The sequence below is a fragment of the Thalassophryne amazonica genome, chromosome 7, assembly GCF_902500255.1.
Source record: "Thalassophryne amazonica chromosome 7, fThaAma1.1, whole genome shotgun sequence".
NCBI classification, from domain to species: Eukaryota; Metazoa; Chordata; class Actinopteri; order Batrachoidiformes; family Batrachoididae; genus Thalassophryne; species Thalassophryne amazonica.
This window is the reverse complement of record NC_047109.1, coordinates 118,995,055-119,013,768: the sequence shown is the minus strand read 5'-3', so window position 1 is coordinate 119,013,768 and position 18,714 is coordinate 118,995,055. Positions and strand designations below refer to the sequence as shown.

The 18,714-nt window shown below is 44.5% G+C and overlaps 1 protein-coding gene across 1 annotated transcript in view; it reads right to left on the bottom strand.

Moving 5' to 3' along the window:
- The window catches only part of dop1a (DOP1 leucine zipper like protein A), a 156,802-nt gene that overhangs the window by 10,676 nt on the left and 127,412 nt on the right, over positions 1-18,714 (bottom strand). The window contains 8 exon segments of the mRNA XM_034175420.1: positions 1,308-1,460; positions 2,841-2,902; positions 3,743-3,892; positions 7,827-7,936; positions 8,507-8,586; positions 10,011-10,155; positions 10,682-10,748; positions 10,963-11,067. Coding sequence (XP_034031311.1) covers positions 1,308-1,460; positions 2,841-2,902; positions 3,743-3,892; positions 7,827-7,936; positions 8,507-8,586; positions 10,011-10,155; positions 10,682-10,748; positions 10,963-11,067 — 872 coding nt within the window.

Below are 18,714 nucleotides of genomic sequence, written 5' to 3'. Positions count from 1 at the left end.
GGCGGGTTACGTGATGGACAGCTGGCGGAGGTGGCAAGTCATGTGCCTGTACACATTGTCTGTGGAGGACGTTGAAGATGTTTACTTATTTGGAGCTGTGGTGACCGGGTTCTGCTGTGTGGGGTGGCCACAGCACTGGTTTACTGGAAAATTAAGAAGGTGGAGGCGGCATTAATTGGCCCGTCCATGCTGCCCCACATGATTGATTCGATTGGAAGGGCAGTGTCAGCTCAGTCGGCGGGTGTCAACCGCACGTTGGAATCCATCTCGGGGAGAATGGCTGCACTGGAAAACCGCTTTGATCGTCAGTAAGACCACATCTCCTCTATTCAGATGTATTTGGGAGCCACTCTGAAGCTTCAGACTGTGGAATCTGCCAGGCGTCTGTTAATCTGGATATCTATTTGGTTTCCAAACACCAGCTGTCCTTCAAGGCCGCTGGGATAAAATCCTCCCCCTGAGGAACACTCCTGATAGCCTCGCTCCTTGTCTCCCCCGCCTCTTTGTCTCCCCTCCCTCCCTCCCTTCCCCGTCCTGAGATGTTGACTGTGGGACTTTGAGACTCTGGTGGGACTGATTCAGGACTGGGATCCCCCCCAGGATGGACAGATGAGGCCTGTCGATGGCGCCACGGGCGGCCTTCTGGGCTGTCTGTCTGGACACATCCAAGTCTCAGCTGTCGTCTGTCATCTGTTGTGATTTGTTTTTTGTTATGACTGTTTTTCTGTGCTATGGGTTTTTTTTTTGCTCTCCAGTGCTGCTGCGTGAGTTCAACACAGCAGCAATGGAGGTTTTTCTTTTCCCAATTCTTTCCTTGTGTGTGCTTTTATATGTGTTCATGTACCGGACTGGCTTATGTGTGTTGTTGTTTGTTAAGTGTGTCATGAGGCCGGTCAAGGTTTGCTCAGCCCTGCTCGTGACCTAGGGCAGAGATATACATCTGGAGCTGGTCCCCGGGCGCCAAAAAAGGCAACCTCTGCTCCTAACTGGCAATTAGGATGGGTAAAAATGCAGTAAACACATTTCATTGTGCAGGGAACATGTTCCTATGTGCATATGACAATAAACTCCTTTTGAATCCTTGAATCCTTGAAGATATAAGACTGGAATGACTTTATGTCCATCACCAGTGTGTCAAGTTTCAATGAAATCCAGGAGTTGATCTTGTAAGACTCTCAGACAGACAGACAGACAGACCCCCCCGGGACTGCGAGACCTTCGGTTTGTAGTCCGTCTCCACTCCATCAGCCTCTGTAGGAGCCGCTTTAAAGCAGTGATGTTAACCTGTGTAACTGGGTCTTGGTTACCTTGTATGTCTGGCAGGTATTTCTGGTACTGGTCCACCTCACTGCTGTAGATGGTGAAAGCCAATCGTTTGAGCAGCATGGCCCTCTGCTCCAGCTCCGCATCTCTGTTGGTGAAGAGGCTCAGAGAACTGCTCTGGGCTACAGCCACTCGGGCTACAAACACAAAGGACCACTTCATTATTAACTACGTCATACTGGCCGACATGGAGTCTGAACCGCCTACGGACATAAACCAAGAAGAAACAGTGCTCGTATTGATCTGGACAACCTGCACCTTTAGACTGGACTCAGGAGAAGTGATAAAAAATAAAAATAAATAAATCAAAGCTCTGGAAATGATTACCGTATTTTCCGGACTATAAGTCGCACTTTTTACATGTTTTGGCAGGGGGTGCGACCTATACTCCAGTGCGACTTATAAATGAAAAATATACCGCGGTAGATTCTCAATTAATTTACCGTAATAAAACAATTTTACGTGACAGAGTCGCTCTAAGATTAAAATGGCCGGAAATGCAATGCATCATGGGCACTGTAGTATGGCAGCCGTCCTATAGGTCACGCTGGTCGCGATAACCAATCAGAGAACAGAACATTGGACGCGTTATTCCTCACTTCACCCAGACAATGATTGTGAAACAGCGTGTGAAGCAGACGAACACGGTGCTTATTCCGGGAGGGCTAACAAAACAGCTTCAACCCTTGGATATCGGTGTGAGCAGAGTTGATGCTCAGAGCTGTGTGGGAGCACTGGGTGAGCGACGGCGGAGGATTAGCATCTGCACATGGAAGGAGCTGGCTTCGACACCACAGGGAGGTCATGAGCTGCGCAGGTAGGTGCTGCATGGTTCGGCTCGCAATGTGGTACGCAAAATGCAAACATATCCATAGGTAAAATGCAGCTCACGAGAGGGTGCTCAAGGCTTGTGTGACTGTTCCTGCGACTTCTGACTACCATAGAAAAATAGAAATTTCAACATTACTGATAACTTAAGACAATTGAGAAGGCCAGAAAAAAATGCCACCAAAAAGAAAAGGATACTCTGCAGATTACAAGTTGCGACTGGTGAAATATGCATCCGAAAACGGTAATTGATCAGCAAAGAGAGAGTTTGGAGTGAGTGAGAAACTTGTGAGGGACTGGAGGAAAGCAGAGGTTACTCTAACCACCATGAAAAAAAACAAAAAAAGCTAATCGCGGGCTAAAAGCTAGACGGCCACAGCTAGAGGAACGAGTCCGCACATGGGTGCTCGAACAATGTGCAGATATTATCATCATAATATCATAATATTATCATCTGAACTTTCATGTTAAGTTAACATACCTGTATGTCCATGCGACTTATACTCCAGTGCGACTTATCTATGGTTTATTTTTCTTTATAATGGATAAAGTGGCTGGTGCGACTTATACTCTGGTGCGACTTATAGTCCGGAAAATACGGTAATTAGAAAAAAAAAAAAAAATCACCTACAACATCAAAGAATAAAATGTAATTTATCAATCAAAGCGCATATGAAGCTGAAGCTTACTCATGAGGTCTCTGAATGTGGTTTTGTCATGCGTCATTAGGTGGTCAATGATGGCTCTCCAGCTGAAAGATGAAAGAAATTATGTTGCCATTAAACAGCTTCATATTTCAAAATCCCACATTCATGTAGACGGTCATCTTTCATAGCTCATGTTCACATTAAATCTATGCAAACTGTGGCTGAATCACAAAAGTCTCAGACAGTGAATACAGCACCTTCCACAAAGCAAATCAAAAAAGGCTTATTGTACACCTGAAGAACATCACCCTCACCGACTGACCAAACAACAAAAACACATGATCACACACTGCAGGAGGCGCCACGAACTCAAAGAACTACAAGTGCTAATCAGCAGAAGGGTTTAACAAGTCATCTAAGTCATATGTGGGAGGTGATGGTCTAGTGGTTAAGCGTTGGGCTTGAGACCAGAGGATCCTCAGTTCAAACCCGTCTGGCCGGAGAACACTAAGGGGCCTTGAGCAAGGTCTTTAATCCTCTAGTTGGTCTCAGTGTGTAGTGAGCGCCTGGTATGGCAGCAGCCTGATGTCAGTGTGTCAGGCGTTACTGTAAAGCACTTTAAGCTTCTGACAGAGAAGGAAAAGCACGTTATAAATGCAGGCATGAGTGCAGCATCAGTCATCAAAAACTATAAGATTCACAGAAGAAAGGTGAATGAAAAAAGAAAGAAAACATTAATATCTTTGATTTTAAAACATGGACGTTTGACACGACCAGACATGAGCTCAGTCTTTGGACACAAAATAAGAATATGAGCAATAATACAATTCGCTTTTAATTCACTGTGATTTATATTTTATTTCATTAACTTTGACATCTTGAGGAAAACTGTCATTTTTGACATCTCTGTTGACACTTTAAAACATACACAAAGTCTAACTCACTGGCTGACACAGGAGGAGTCCATCTGGAAGAAGGTATGGTCCATGAAGAGGTCAAAGGCCTCCTTCTTCCAGGCACGGCGGGTGTACTGGTACCCACTCAGACTGCCGAGCAGCTGGATACAGGCCCGATAACTGGGGGCGTTGTGAGCACTGACAGGAAAAAAAAGCAACAAACCAAAAAACAGGTTTTCATTGCAAATTCTATCCTCAACTAATCTCAAGTAAAAAAAAACAACAACAAAAAAACCTCTCAAATTACAGTTAATGTAAGAGAAAAATCACTTAAGTCAAATTTCAGTAAGAAATTTAGGAAAATACATCTTGAAAATCATGAAAGAGTATCTGAAATATCACGTTATAAGGGTAAACAAACACGTTTCTGTGGGTAAACAAGTTTTGATTCCATCAGATTTTTGAGATGCTCAAAATGAGTTTTCTCTGCTAATTTCAACACCTTATTTCAAGAATTCTTAAGTGAATCTTCACTTCTTCCATTGGCAAATGTTTTGCTTGTCGATAAGTTTAAAACCATTTTTGTTTCAAATAAATAAAAATAAACAGCACTTAGTCTGCATTAACCCACGGCGCCCTGGGCAAACGCTGACAAGCTTCTCACTGTCAAGTGATGCTTTTCTTTGACCCCAACATTAGCAGGCGTCTTGGGGTCAGCATGCCTGACACACATGCCACGTGCGTTCCATTGTGTTTGCATATGTCCGGTTAGATTTTGACTCAAAATTAGACAAAAATGCACCCTGCACCCCAAACATCCATCCATCTATCCATCCATTTTCTTCCGCTTTATCCGGAGTCGGGTCACGGGGGCAGCAGCTCAAGCAAAGCCACCCAGACCTCCCGATCCACAAACACCTCCTCCAGCTCCTCCTGGGGAACCCCAAGGTGTTCCCAAGCCAGCCAAGAGATGTAGTCCCTCCAGCGTGTCCTGGGTCTTCCCCGGGGCCTCCTCCCAGTGGGACGTGCCCGGAACACCTCTCCAGCGAGGCGTCCAGGGGGCATACGGAAAAGATGCCCGAGCCACCTCAACTGACTCCTTTCGACGTGGAGGAGCAGCGGCTCGACTCGGAGCTCCTCCCGAGTGACCGAGCTCCTCACCCTATCTCTAAGGGAGCGCCCAGCCACCCTGTGGAGGAAACTCATCTCGGCCGCTTGTACTCGCAATCTCATTCTTTCGGTCATGAGCCAAATCTCATGACCATAGGTAAGGATCGGAACGTAGATCGATCGGTAAATCGAGAGCTTTGCCCCCCTACTCAGCTCTCTCTTCACTACGACGGTCCGATACAGCGACCGCATCACTGCATATGCTGCACCGATCCGTCTATCGATCTCACGCTCCATCCGTCCCTCACTCGTGAACAAGACCCCGAGATACTTAAACTCCTCCACTTGAGGCGAGGACACTCCACCGACCTGAAGAGGGTAAACCACCTTTTTCCGGTCAAGAACCATGGCCTCGGATTTGGAGGTGCTGATTTTCATCCCGGACGCTTCACACTCGGCTGCAAACCGCCCCAGTGCACGCTGAAGGTCCTGATTTGACGAAGCCAACAGAACCACATCGTCTGCAAACAGCAGAGACGAGATTCTGTGGTTCCCAAACCAGACCCCCTCTACACCCTGGCTGCGCCTAGAAATTCTGTCCATAAAATAATGAACAGAACCGGTGACAAAGGGCAGCCCTGGTGGAGGCCAACGTGCACTGGAAACAGGTTTGACTTACTACCGGCAATGCGAACCAAGCTCCTGCTGCGGTCGTACAGGGACCGGATAGCCCTTAGCAAAGGACCAAGGACCCCGTACTCCCGGAGCACTCCCCACAGGGTGCGCCGAGGGACACGGTCGAATGCCTTCTCCAGATCCACAAAACACATGTGGAGTGGTTGGGCAAACTCCCATGAACCCTCGAGCACCCGATGGAGCGTGTAGAGCTGGTCCAGTGTGCCTTGACCAGGACGAAAACCACACTGCTCCTCCTGAATCCGAGGTTCAACCATCGGTCGAATTCTCCTCTCCAGTACTCTGGAATAGACCTTACCGGGGAGGCTGAGGAGTGTGATCCCCCTATAGTTGGAACACACCCTCCGGTCCCCTTCTTAAACAGAGGGACCACCACCCCGGTCTGCCAATCCAGAGGCACTGTCCCCGATCGCCATGCGATGTTGCAGAGGCATGTCAGCCAAGACAGCCCCACAACATCCAGAGACTTAAGGTACTCAGGATGGATTTCATCCATCCCAGGAGCCTTGCCACCGAGGAGCTTTCTAACAACCTCGGTGACTTCGGCCCGGGTAATGGATGAGTCCACCTCCGAGTCCCCAGTCTCTGCTTCCTCTTCGGAAGACGTGACGATGGGATTGAGGAGATCCTCGAAGTACTCCTTCCACCGCCCGACAACATCCCCAGTCAGGGTCAACAGCTCCCCACCCGCACCGTAAACAGTGCTGGTGGAGAGCTGCTTCCACCTCCTGAGGTGTCGGATGGTTTGCCAGAATCTCTTCGAGGCCGACCGATAGTCCTCCTCCATAGCCTCCCCGAACTCCTCCCAGACCCGAGTTTTTGCCTCTGCGACCACACGGGCTGCGGCATGTTTGGCCTGCCGGTACCTGTCAGCTGCCTCTGGGGTCCCACCTACCAACAAAGGTAAGTAGGACTCCTTCTTCAGCTTGATGGCATCCCTTACTTCCGGTGTCCACCACCGGGTTCGGGGATTGCCACCGCGACAGGCACCAGAGACCTTGCGACCACAGCTACGAGCAGCTGCATCGACAATGGAGGTGGAGAACATGGTCCACTCGGACTCCATCTCTCCAACCTCCCCCGGGATCTGGGAGAAGCTCTCCCGGAGGTGGGAGTTGAAGACCTCGCTGACAGAGGGTTCCGCCAGTCGTTCCCAGCAGACCCTCACGATACGTTTGGGCCTGCCAGGTCTTACCGGCTTCCTACCCTCCCAGCGGATCCAACTCACCACCAGGTGGTGATCAGTCGACAGCTCTGCCCCTCTCTTCACTCGAGTGTCCGAGACATGTGGCCGAAGGTCAGATGATACGACTACAAACTCGATCATCGACCTCCGGCTCAGGGTGTCCTGGTGCCACGTGCACTTATGGACACCCTTGTGCTCGAACATGGTGTTTGTGATGGACAAACTGTGACTAGCACAGAAGTCCAACAACTGAACACCACTCGGGTTCAGATCGGGGAGGCCGTGCTTCCCGATCACCCCCCTCCAGGTCTCACTGTCGCCGCCCACATAGGCGTTGAAATCCCCCAGGAGAACAATGGAGTCCCAGTCGGAGCGCTATCTAGTACCCCTCCCAGGGACTCCAGGAAGGTCGGGTACTCTGCACTGCTGCTCGGCCCGTAGGCCGAGACAACGGTGAGAGACCTGTCCCCGACCCGAAGGCGTAAGGACGCGACCCTCTCATTCACCGGAGTGAACTCCAACACTTGGCGACTGAGCTGGGGAGCAATAAGCAATGCGACCCCAGCTCTCAGCCTCTCCCCGTGGGCGACGCCAGAAAAATGAAGCATCCAGCCCCTCTCCAGGAGTTGGGTACCAGAGCCCAAGGTGTGCGTGGAGGTGAGCCCAACTATCTCTAGTCGGTATCTCTCAACCTCCCGCACAAGCTCAGGCTCCTTCCCCCCTAGCTAGGTGACATTCCACGTCCCAACAGCCAGGGGCTGTGAGCATGGACCGGGCCGCCGGGCCACCCGCCCTCGACCGCCACCCAATCCTCTCTGCACCCGAGCCCCATGGCCCCCTCTGCAGGTGGTGAACCCACAGGAGGGTGGGCCCACGTCACTCTTTCGGGCTGAGCCCGGCCGGGCCCCATGGGCTAAGGCCCAACCACCAGGCGCTCGCGCGCAAGCCCCAACCCCAGGCCTGGCTCCAGGGTGGGACCCCGTCTCCGCCATACCGGGCGATGTCACGGTCCTTGATCTTTTACTGGTCATGGAGGTTCTGAACCCCAAACAAACAAACAAATAAATAAATCTCAGTGAGCCTGATACAGGAAACAGAAAGCTTTCCTGGTTAGAAAGCATCCAGTCCACACACACACACCTGTGGTTTCGGAGGTAGGGAACAACGTAGTGCATGATATTAACCAGCAGAGGGATGACTCGCTCCTTTTCATCACTGTAGAACACCATGTCCAAAAGATGAGCTAGAACCTGCAAAACATATTTATATACAACTGAATGAACCGTAATTCCAACTGATATGAACATTATCCCCATTTACAATCCATACAATAAAACCTTAATCATTTTCTACTGTTCGTATTATGGAACTATTACTTAGTAAGAATATCACGTGTATTCAGCCGGTTGTATTTCTTTTGTTGCAGCATTAACCCCCCACATTACACAGAAGCACAGGTGAAGCGTGCACGGTCGCCCCGACATTGAGCTCAGACAGAAAGACAAAAGTGGGAGGCCGCTGAGTTCAACTGTTCAACTTGGCGTGTTGAAGCACCCAATGAAATCCAAAGGCTGGAAGGACCTTTGTGACAGGAGGTGAAGTGAGGAGGAGGCGTGATCAGTCAGGTGTAAACGACTCGGAGTGAGATACACTGGGTCGGGTCAGACTGCACCTTTGTGAAATGACTTACGTTATGACTTGATATATAAATAAACTGAACTGAGATACAGGAAAGACCATCGGGATGAGACGTGAAACCCGGTAGGAGAATCTAACAGACAGAGATAAAGACATGCAGGAAGAGGCGACAGACATTTTACCTCAGCCAACAGTGTGAGGGCGTGAACACTGTACACGGATGGAGTGAAGCTGGACGCCTCCATCACTGTGAGCATTAAGTCTAAAATGACACACACACACATACATACACTAAATATTAGTGGCAACTACACTGTAAAATGATTAATTTTGTTGTGCTCAAACATGCAGGTTGTGTTTTATCCAGTACAACAATCTAAGACTTGGATCGACTGATGTTCACATGCTTTCAGATAACTCTGGATCGTTTGCCTGATCTGACTGGTTGGTTTGGGTGAATGACGGCTGCTGCAGACCAGAAGCCTGCACTGAAGTAGCTCAGAAGGTCTTGGTGCTTCTGAGCAAACTCTGGTGGAATCTCATGGTATTTCTTTATTCATTTACCTCAAACAGGCACAAAGTGAGATAAATAAATAAAAGTTAATGTCTGTCAATTTATTTCAAGTCATTTCTTTCAGGGTCACCACAGCAGATCCCGTATGGAGCCGCATGTCTTTCTGGCACAAGCTCGACACCGAATCTCCTTCTTGGCCCAACCCCACAAGCACATGGACAATGGGCGGCCTTTGACCAGGAACCTTCTGACTGGGATCCAAGAGCACTAACTAAGCCTGTCCACATTGTCCCAAAGGTAGAGGTCTCAAACTGATTCCACAAAGGGCCAAGAGGGTGCAGGTTTTCTTTGTAACCACCCACTCCACTAGGTGATTTCACTGATCGATTGATTCCATCTGCTCAAAGTGATGTTCATCAGTGAAACCACCTGGCGGAAGAGAACCTGCACCTCTGGGCCCTTTCTGGAATGAGTTGAAGACATCTGATCCAGACCTTCTCATTTGTACACATACTCTAAGACTGGGTTCACAAAGCTGACGACATCTTCATGCCTACTTTCTAGCTCAAACAAGCCATTCTGTAGGTGTGAAAACATCATTGGTGAATATATATATATATGCAGACCTGGGTTTGAATCCCACTCATGCTTCCCATTTGTGTCCTTAGACAAGGCACTTAATGCAAATGGCTACCAGCCCTGGCTGGAGTTGGGAACCAGAAACACTAACCAGAGTCTGACTGGCATCACGTCCAGTGGAAGTCACAGGTTCTCATCCACTTCACAGCACGGAATCCGTAGAGAAACGTTAACACACACACGGGCTTCAGAGCCTTTATAGGACTTACTTCTTCACCAGTCCAAGACATTAACTACTTACAGTAAAGTCCTCAGTACCACAGCCCCCAGGTAGAAGAGTAAAAAAAACAAACCAAAAAAAAAAAGTTGACAAAACTAAAACTGAGCCAGCATGAACCCCAGATCCTTCATCCCAGTGAGAGCCATTTGTACTTCAAGTCATTCACCGGATGATGGCAGTATAGGCTTGGAAATGTATCAGTGAACCATTCTGGAGTTATCTCACAATGCAGACGTGTTAGAAGTTAGCTACACTGAAATATGCAGGAATACACATCACAAGCTTTATTTGGCACTTCCTCCAAACAACGCACCTTCTGCATCAGCTTCCAGGTTGGCTCCATCCACAACTATCTGAGGAGAGGCCTTCACCTCCAGGTTTCTCCTCAGCCATGTTGTCTGTTCCAGAGAGGAGCCTGCAATTGTTCCGATGGCCTCCACCAGTTTATGGGTCACATCCTAAACACAGAAACAGTGTTTGTCAGTTCGCTGGCTTGCTTGCAGGGTTACTCAAACAGGTCAGATCAATCTGGGCCTATGAGCTGGTGCAACACGTCGCTGCATCCGCTACACCACAGAACCGCCCTGAGTGCCGTCCTGGATGACAACCACCCATGCAGTTGATCAGTCCATCCTCAACCTTCAAAAGTAACAGTTTATCCGCCACAGCCACATAAAGTGTGGGCGTCCTCTTGTCCTTCTCCAGTCATTGGGGTCCTCAACACTCAGGCACCTGAGTGCTGGATCACGGTACTACATTTTTTGGTAGATACATATTAAGTGTTGCTGCAAGCAGTTTTCTTACAGAGTTCGGCAGGTTTTAATGAACATATTTTCAAGAAACATCAAGACATTGTAAAACATCAAACTTGCCATTAATATTAAAAAATGTCAATTAATTACAAAATTGTTAAGAAAATTTAGAGCATAAAAAGAACACCAAAACTCTTAGAAAACATAACCAATTCAAGTAGATTCAAAGTACCTGCAGCTCCCGCTGGTCCTTCTTGCTCTCCAAATTAGGATTTTTCAAAATAAATTCATTCAGAACTCTAGAAGAAAAAATGAAGTAGCTTAAGTTACAGAGAATAATATGAAAGTAAAATAAGACTTCTCTGCACACCAACTTGTCCAGTTAAACACTGTGGCCAGACAAATGGATGAAACTCATCAACATCGACAGTGACAAATTCTGCACAATCCAGCGTTTGTGAGGATAAAGGAACGTGCACATCAATGAAAAGGAGAGAAGGAAGAGAAACCAACCCTAATATGAGAAACTGTCCTGGAGCAGGGAGGCTCAACTGTACAGCGTCCTTAAGCAGCGCCAGCAGAGATGGCCAGCTGTCAACTAAACTGGAGACAGGGACCCTGTGAGAGAGAGACACACACACACACACACACCACACACACACACACACACACACACACACACACACGTCTGTTCACAGCAATATTATGCTTTAGGTTACAATGATAAATGCACACTGCTGTATACCTCTGAACGTAGGCATAGAAGAACTGCAGCATGCAGACCTCCAGTGAAAGGTGCTTCTGTAGGAGGAAAAAAATAAAGGCATAAATAATAACACTGCAATAATCCTCTTTCATTTACTGCTAACTACGTTGGAGTAAATTATTATTTAATGGTTATTTGCAGTTACTAGTTATTTTAGCATATAAGATTTAGTGATCACCAGAACTGGCTTTACTTGGGGTCACCACCACCACACGTTGATTTGGCACAAATTTTACACTGGATACCATTCCTGATGCAAATTCACATTACATGGAGAAATGTGGCAGGGGTGGGGTTTGAACTGGGAACCTTCTGCACTGAAACCAAGCACACTAACCACTTGGCCACCACCCCTGTTTTACACACACACACACACACACACACACACACACACACACACACACACACACACACCCCCATTATCACATGTCTGTTTACAGGATTGGGAGGGTTAGTTTAAACGTGTATTCCGATACAGTTACTAGTTACCTGTTGAAAAATGTAATCAGTAACGTAATCCAAGTACCATAATATTAAAGTAATGTAATTTGATTACTTTCAATTACTTCTGGATTACTCCAATATCAAATATGCTAATACAGACTAAAGAAACTAAGTAGAAATATTCTTGACTAGATAGTACGTTTATTAAGCAAAAATAAAACTGTTTCTTTTCCATGGCATGTGCTCTGTTTTACTTCACATTATGAATTAAGAGCACCACAATAGTGTTTTAAACACACCCAGTGTTCACCTGCTAAATTTTCAACAAAAAATGCCAAACAAATGAAGGATAATGAAAACTCAGGCGTGTGCGGATGAATTTTATAATTAAAAGTGGCAGAACAATATACAAAACAAAAAAAAAGTGTACTACTTGTTCAGTAAACATAAATTATCTTACTTTAGTCTTTCACATGGCATTCGCACCATGTTTAACATATCAGTCCACTTATTAAACTTTCAAAATAAGAACAAAAGCATCATGAAAACCATTAAGTAAATCCTGTCAGTAAGGAGGCGTGGTCACCATTTTAATTCCAGGCAAGTTAGTGATTTGCGTGCATAGAAGTTCAAGAAACAGGTGGAATATGCCGGAAAGCTGCGCATGTTGGCAAAGCCACAAACAGAGGAACAAGGGAGACAATATTTCCTTCCATAAGTAAGTGGTTTTTGTTCTTCTTGTCACTTTGTCCGTGATATTTGGATGATAAACAGCTGTATGTCTCCTGCCGTACCTGTGTCGCCCGATGATACGGACCATTAACTCTTCACTTATGCCAGGACCGGACCCAGACCGGTCTGGACCGATGCAGTTGCATCGGTCAAATTTTGTTCGTCATCGGTAAAAAAAAAATCTTGAATAATCCCGAATAGTGCCGAACTTGTCCCCGCAGTGAACACAGCTTTGGTTTTCATGTCAACCTATAGTCCGTAAATTACACGGATTTTTCCAAGTTTCAGAGTCATACGGACGTACAAATAAAGTCAGATATTCAGGGTTTGGTCTGCAGCGGGTCTGTAATCAACCATTTCTGCAGCGCGACTCCACTTTGAAGCCCTGAACCATTGAAGCAATGCTTCGATCCAATGACTCGTGGCTCTTTGATTCGCTGCTCTTCAGAAGCGGTAAGTCTGCTTCTTAACCCCTCGCAAAGCCATTAAAATATCATGAGTCACTTTTGTGTATTAAAGTCACTAACTGGGACAGTTGTCTTGTTGCTGTCAAGAAACAAGAATCGTCCTCCGTTCCGTTGGCACAGCTCCAAACGCTGCGCGGCTCTCTGCCGAGACAGAGTCCACTCGGAATTAATAATTTCAAAATGTATTGCCGCTTTAAATAAAATGACACCTCTTTCCAAACGTTGTAATACAGACAAGAAACTACAATCGACTAAACGTTTTTCCTCCCAAAATGAAACGTGCTGTATTTCTTCACAAATTCCTGAAGTGAAGCACAGCAGCTGTAAGAGCTCAGCTCAGATATATGGAAAGACATTCATGCCAATAATGTCTGAAAGGAAATGCTTTGACAAAAACTACAGATTTTGTTTATTCCTATTTATGTCCAGAGATCAAGGATCCACCATGTAGAGTTTATTATGTTCAAAGTTTAAGAATCCAGTGACAATTCATATTATTTACTTTAAGACTCAATAAAATGTTCAATTTCAATTTAATCGGCTTATAAAGTGCCAAATCACAACAAAATCTAAATATACTAAAACTATTATTGTATAAATATAAAAACTAATATTGTACACATACCACAATTGTGATGTGTTTGTTTTAGTATCTTTAGTCATGGACATGATGAATATTGTTACCTGCTGGACTGTTTCTAATTTTGATTTGTATCAATGGAAAATGTCTTCTGTGAATCTCAATATTATTAAGAATATATGCAGTCATATTTTATTGATTTTATCAACTGAAAAAAAAAATCATATACAGATTCAGGTATAACAAAGATTTTGGCAATAAATTTGATCCTGTTTACAGTCAGTTTTTGTTATAGTGTTTTTGTTTTGGACATCATATTTATACAAATAAGAAGTGTTCACTATGGTCCATGAAGTATAATAATATATTAAAAGAAGTGTGACAGTGTATGTTGCACACGAATAAAAGATGAAGATTATTTAATAAGGCGTGTACGATTTTTATTTTATCATTGGGCAAAAATGCATCTGTCAGATTTCCACTCTGGATCCAGCCCTGACTTATGTCTAGTTGATATTTTCCACTGCTACACCCAATGTCTAGTTAAAATACTTGTCGTTAGTGATTAAAATTGTTTGACAAGACTGGGGATTTTTTTTAATTTGCACCTTAAAATAATGAGATTAGAATGACCCGCGCTGTGCCGCTCACAGTCACACCCACACAGAGATGTGTACCCACACCACTGACTTCATGAATGAAACTCGGTCAATAAAGGATAACTGTGTAAAAATCTAATATGTATATAAATGTATTGTAATGGTTTTAAGAGCTGCGTTGAACAGCAGCTGCAGGACGCCTCAGCTCAGCAGCTTGAACAGCACAGATCCGTGTAACTTTCAACTCTCATATTTGGGAATGTGTGTGTGTCAGAGTAAGTTTAATACTTTCCTGACATAATTTAATGTAATTTAAGTTTACTGGCTCAATATCCAGGTCAAAATGGCATTTTTAACACGTATTTCGCAAGCATTTTTCTGAGTGTGTTCAAACGCGAATCTCCATTGAAAATGCATTAACATCTGGGTACTTCATCAATATTTTGCCCGGTTAGGAGACGTCATGTCGCTGTCCATGAAGGGACGTTTTCGTTTCAAAGAAAGAAATATTATATACAGATATCATAAAATGCATTAAAATTGTAATCCTGCAAAGTAATCCCCATTTTTACTAAATATACCTGTAATCTGAATATGTCTTTTTTCTGTAACTGTAGCAGAATACAGTTACCTTTTTTGTATCCTAATTACGTAACACCGTTACATGTATTCCGTTACTCCCCAAGCCTGTCTGTTTATGTACCATGCCCTGTACATAAACAGGCGTGATAAGATATTTATTACATATTACAACAAAAATAAAGAACAAGAACCATATAATTATCATCAACGCCATTAAATAAGGACTCATTTACTCACTACACCAACGTTCATTCAACAATTGTGCTAGTAATAAATAGCATAACACAGTAGGTCTGACCTATATCAATAAAATGGTAAACAGACGACATTTATGTAGCCATACAACGTGCTCACTACACACCAGGACCAACTAGGGGATTAAGGACCTTGCCCAAGGGCCCTTAGTGATTCTGATAGGATACATATATATCCATATACGAGGTCTATTAGAAAAGAAACCAACCTTTTATTTTTTTCAAAAACTATATGGATTTGAATCACGTGTGATTGCGTCAGACAAGCTTGAACCCTCGTGCGCATGCGTGAGTTTTTTCACGCCTGTTGGTTGCGTCATTCGCCTGTGGGCAGGCTTTGAGTGAGCACTGGTCCACCCCCCTCGTTGGAATTCCTTTGTCTGACTTCTTCCTGAGAGACTGGCGCTTTGCTTGATCAAAATTTTTTCAGAAACTGTAAGGCAGATCCAAGTGGACACCATTCGAGAAATTCAGACGGTTTTTGGTGAAAATTTTAACAGCTGATGAGAGATTAAGGAGTGTTACTATCGCTTTAAAGACGGCCCGCGCCCCGAGCCGCCGTCGTCAGCCTGTTTCGAGCTGAAAACTTCCAAATTTAAGCCTCTGTTGACCCAGGACGTCGTGAGAGAACAGAGAAGTTTCAGAAGAGGTCGGGATCAGCAGTTTATCCGGACATTCCACTGTTAAAGGAAATTTTGTAATGAAAGACGTGCGGACGGATTCGCGCGTCGGCATCCAGCCACTCATTGCGCGGCGCCACAGCAAAACACCTCCGTTGGAAGCATTACAGGACAAGTTTGAACATGCCCAGCTGTTAAACAATTTCTCGGATACTCACTCGACTGAAAGCCATCGAAAACCGTCTGAATCTTACGAATGGTTATCAACACGAAGGTGTTTTGCTGTGGCGTCGCGCCATGAGCGGCCGGGTGCTGACACGCGAATCTGTCCGCACGTCTTTCATTACAAAATCTCCTTTAACAGTGGAATGTCCGGATAAACTGCTGATCCCGACCTCTTCTGAAGCTTCTCTGTTCTCTCACGACGTCCTGGGTCAACAGAGGCTTAAATTTGGAAGTTTTCAGCTCGAAACAGGCTGAAGACAGTGGCTCGGGGCGTGGCGCGCCGTGGGCTGTCCTTAAAGAGATAGTAACACTCCTTAATCTCTCATCAGCCGTTAAAAGTTTCACCGAAAACTGTCTGAATTTCTCGAATGGTGTCCACTTGGATGTGCCTTACAGTTCCTGAAAAAATTTTGATCAAGCAAAGCGTCAGTCTCTCAGGAAGAAGTCAGACAAAGGAATTCCGACGAGGGGGGTGGACCAGTGCTCACTCAAAGCCTGCCCACAGGAGAATGACACAACCGACAGGCATGAAAAAACTCACGCATGCGCACGAGGGTTCAAACTTGTCTGACACAATCACACGTGATTCAAATCCATATAGTTTTTAAAAAAATAAAAAGGTTGGTTTCTTTTCTAATAGACCTCATATATATATATATATATATATATAATTATTATTTATTATTATTATGTAAACGTTTGGACAGCCCTGATGATTTCCATGATTTTCCTTTATAAATCATTGGTTGTTTGGATCAGTAATTTCAGTTAAATAAATCATATAGCAGACAAACACACTGATATATGAGAAGTGAAATGATGTTTATAGGATTTACAGAAATTGTGCAATAATTCTTTAAACAAAATTAGGCAGGTGCATAAATATGGGCACCCCAACAGAAAAAAATACATCAATATTTAGTAGATCCTCCTTTTGCAGAAATAACAGCCTCTAAATGCTTCCTATAGCTTCCAATGAGAATCTGGATTCTGGTTGAAGGTATTTTGGACCATTCTTCTTTACAAAACATCTCAGGTTTGTTGGTTTCTGAGCATGGACAGCCCGCTTAAAATCACACCACAGATTTTTAATAATATTCAGGTCTGGGGACTGAGATGGCCATTCCAGAATGTTGTACTTGTTCCTCTGCATGAGTGCCTTAGTAGATTTTGAGCAGTGCTTAGGGTCGTTGGCTTGTTGAAAGATCCAGCTCCGGTGCAACTTCAGCTTTGGCAATGATTCATGAACATTGTTCTCAAGAATCTGCTGATACTGACTGGAATCCATGTGACCCTCAACTTTAACAGGTTTAGTTGTACAGTGTGTGGCCGACACCACACACTGTACAACTAAACCTGTCAGATCTATCATTTCTTTTTATCTCCACGTGTGTGGTCTCTCAGGTTTTGGAAACCTACAGATAATTTTAAAATGCTGCGGTCGAAAACACTGATATATGGCAGTGTTCTATGCATTTTGACGCCGGTTATATCACACAGCCTGAATCACAATTTCGGCTTTTGGAAAAGCAACCTGGGCTTTTTCTGGCATTTTTACATAAAACAAACACAATAACAACTTCTATAAACCCAGAGAATATATTCACGAGAGTTTTAGGCACAATATACAAAGAGTTTAATGCTGTTGTCTGTGTGGAGCCTGATCAGAGCATCTCAAATGCATTTATCCTGTCGTGAGCTTTTACCCATAATGCACTGCGCACACACCATGTCCACACTAAACTTTCAAAATTAGTGCATTACTTTAAAACTAAAACATATATCTGATATTTTCACTTTATAAAACTTCAGACGTGACAATTTAAATAACTTGTCTGAAATTAGTTTGGTTAAAATTATAACCAGAAGTTGAAACTGTATGCCTCTGGATGACTTGGGTGCTATTGCCAGCGTATTAGTATGGGTCAAAAGAAATAAGTTTTTTTCTTTTCTATGACCAGTTCTCCTTTGTCTGCAGAGGATAGAGTGGTTTATTCTGGAACCAGTTTGTCTCTGTTTGCAGAGGATAGAACTGCGCATCTACTACAAAAAACTACGTCTGCAAAAATGTTAGTGGTCTAAAAATTATCAGATTCTATGTGACCCTCAACTTTAACAAGATTCCCAGTACCTGCAATGGCCACACAGCCCCACAGCATGATGGAACCACCTCCAAATTTTACTGTAGGTATGTTTTTCTTGGAATGCTGTGTTCTTTTTCAGCCATGCATCCTTGTTATGTCCAAATAACTCGATTTTAGTTTCATCAGTCCACAGCACCTTATTCCAAAATGAAGCTGGCTTGTCCAAATGTGCTTTAGCATACTTCAAGCGACTCTGTTTGTGGCGTGTACGCAGAAAAGGCTTCCTCTGCATTACAGCATCATCCAACATCTCTTTGTGCAAAGTGCGCTGTATAGTTGAACGATGCACAGAGACACTATCTGCAGCAAGATCATGCTGTAGGTCTTTGGAGCATGTCTGTGGGTTGACTATGACTGTTCTCACCATCCTTCACTTCAGCTTATCTGAGATTTTTCTTGGCCTGCCACTTCGGGCCTTAACTAGTTCTGTGCCTGTGGTCTTCCATTTCCTCACTATGTTCCTCACAGTGGAAACTGACAGCTGAAATCTCTGAGATAGCTTTTTGTATCCTTCCTCTAAACCATGATGTTGAACAATCTGTGTTTTCAGGTAATTTGACAGTTGTTTAGAGGCTCCCATGTTGCCACTCATTAGAAGAGATGCAAAGAAGAGAACCTTTGCAAATGGCCACCTTAAATACCCTTTCTCATGATTGGATTCACCTGTGTAAGGAGGTCAAGGGTCAATGAGCTTACCAAACCAATTTTGTGTTCCAATAATTAGTGCTAAATGTATTCAAATCAATAAAATGACAAGGCTGCCCAAATTTATGCACCTGTCCAATTTTGTTTAAATAATTATTGCACAATTTCTGTAAATACTAGAAAATACATTTCACTTCTGAAATATCA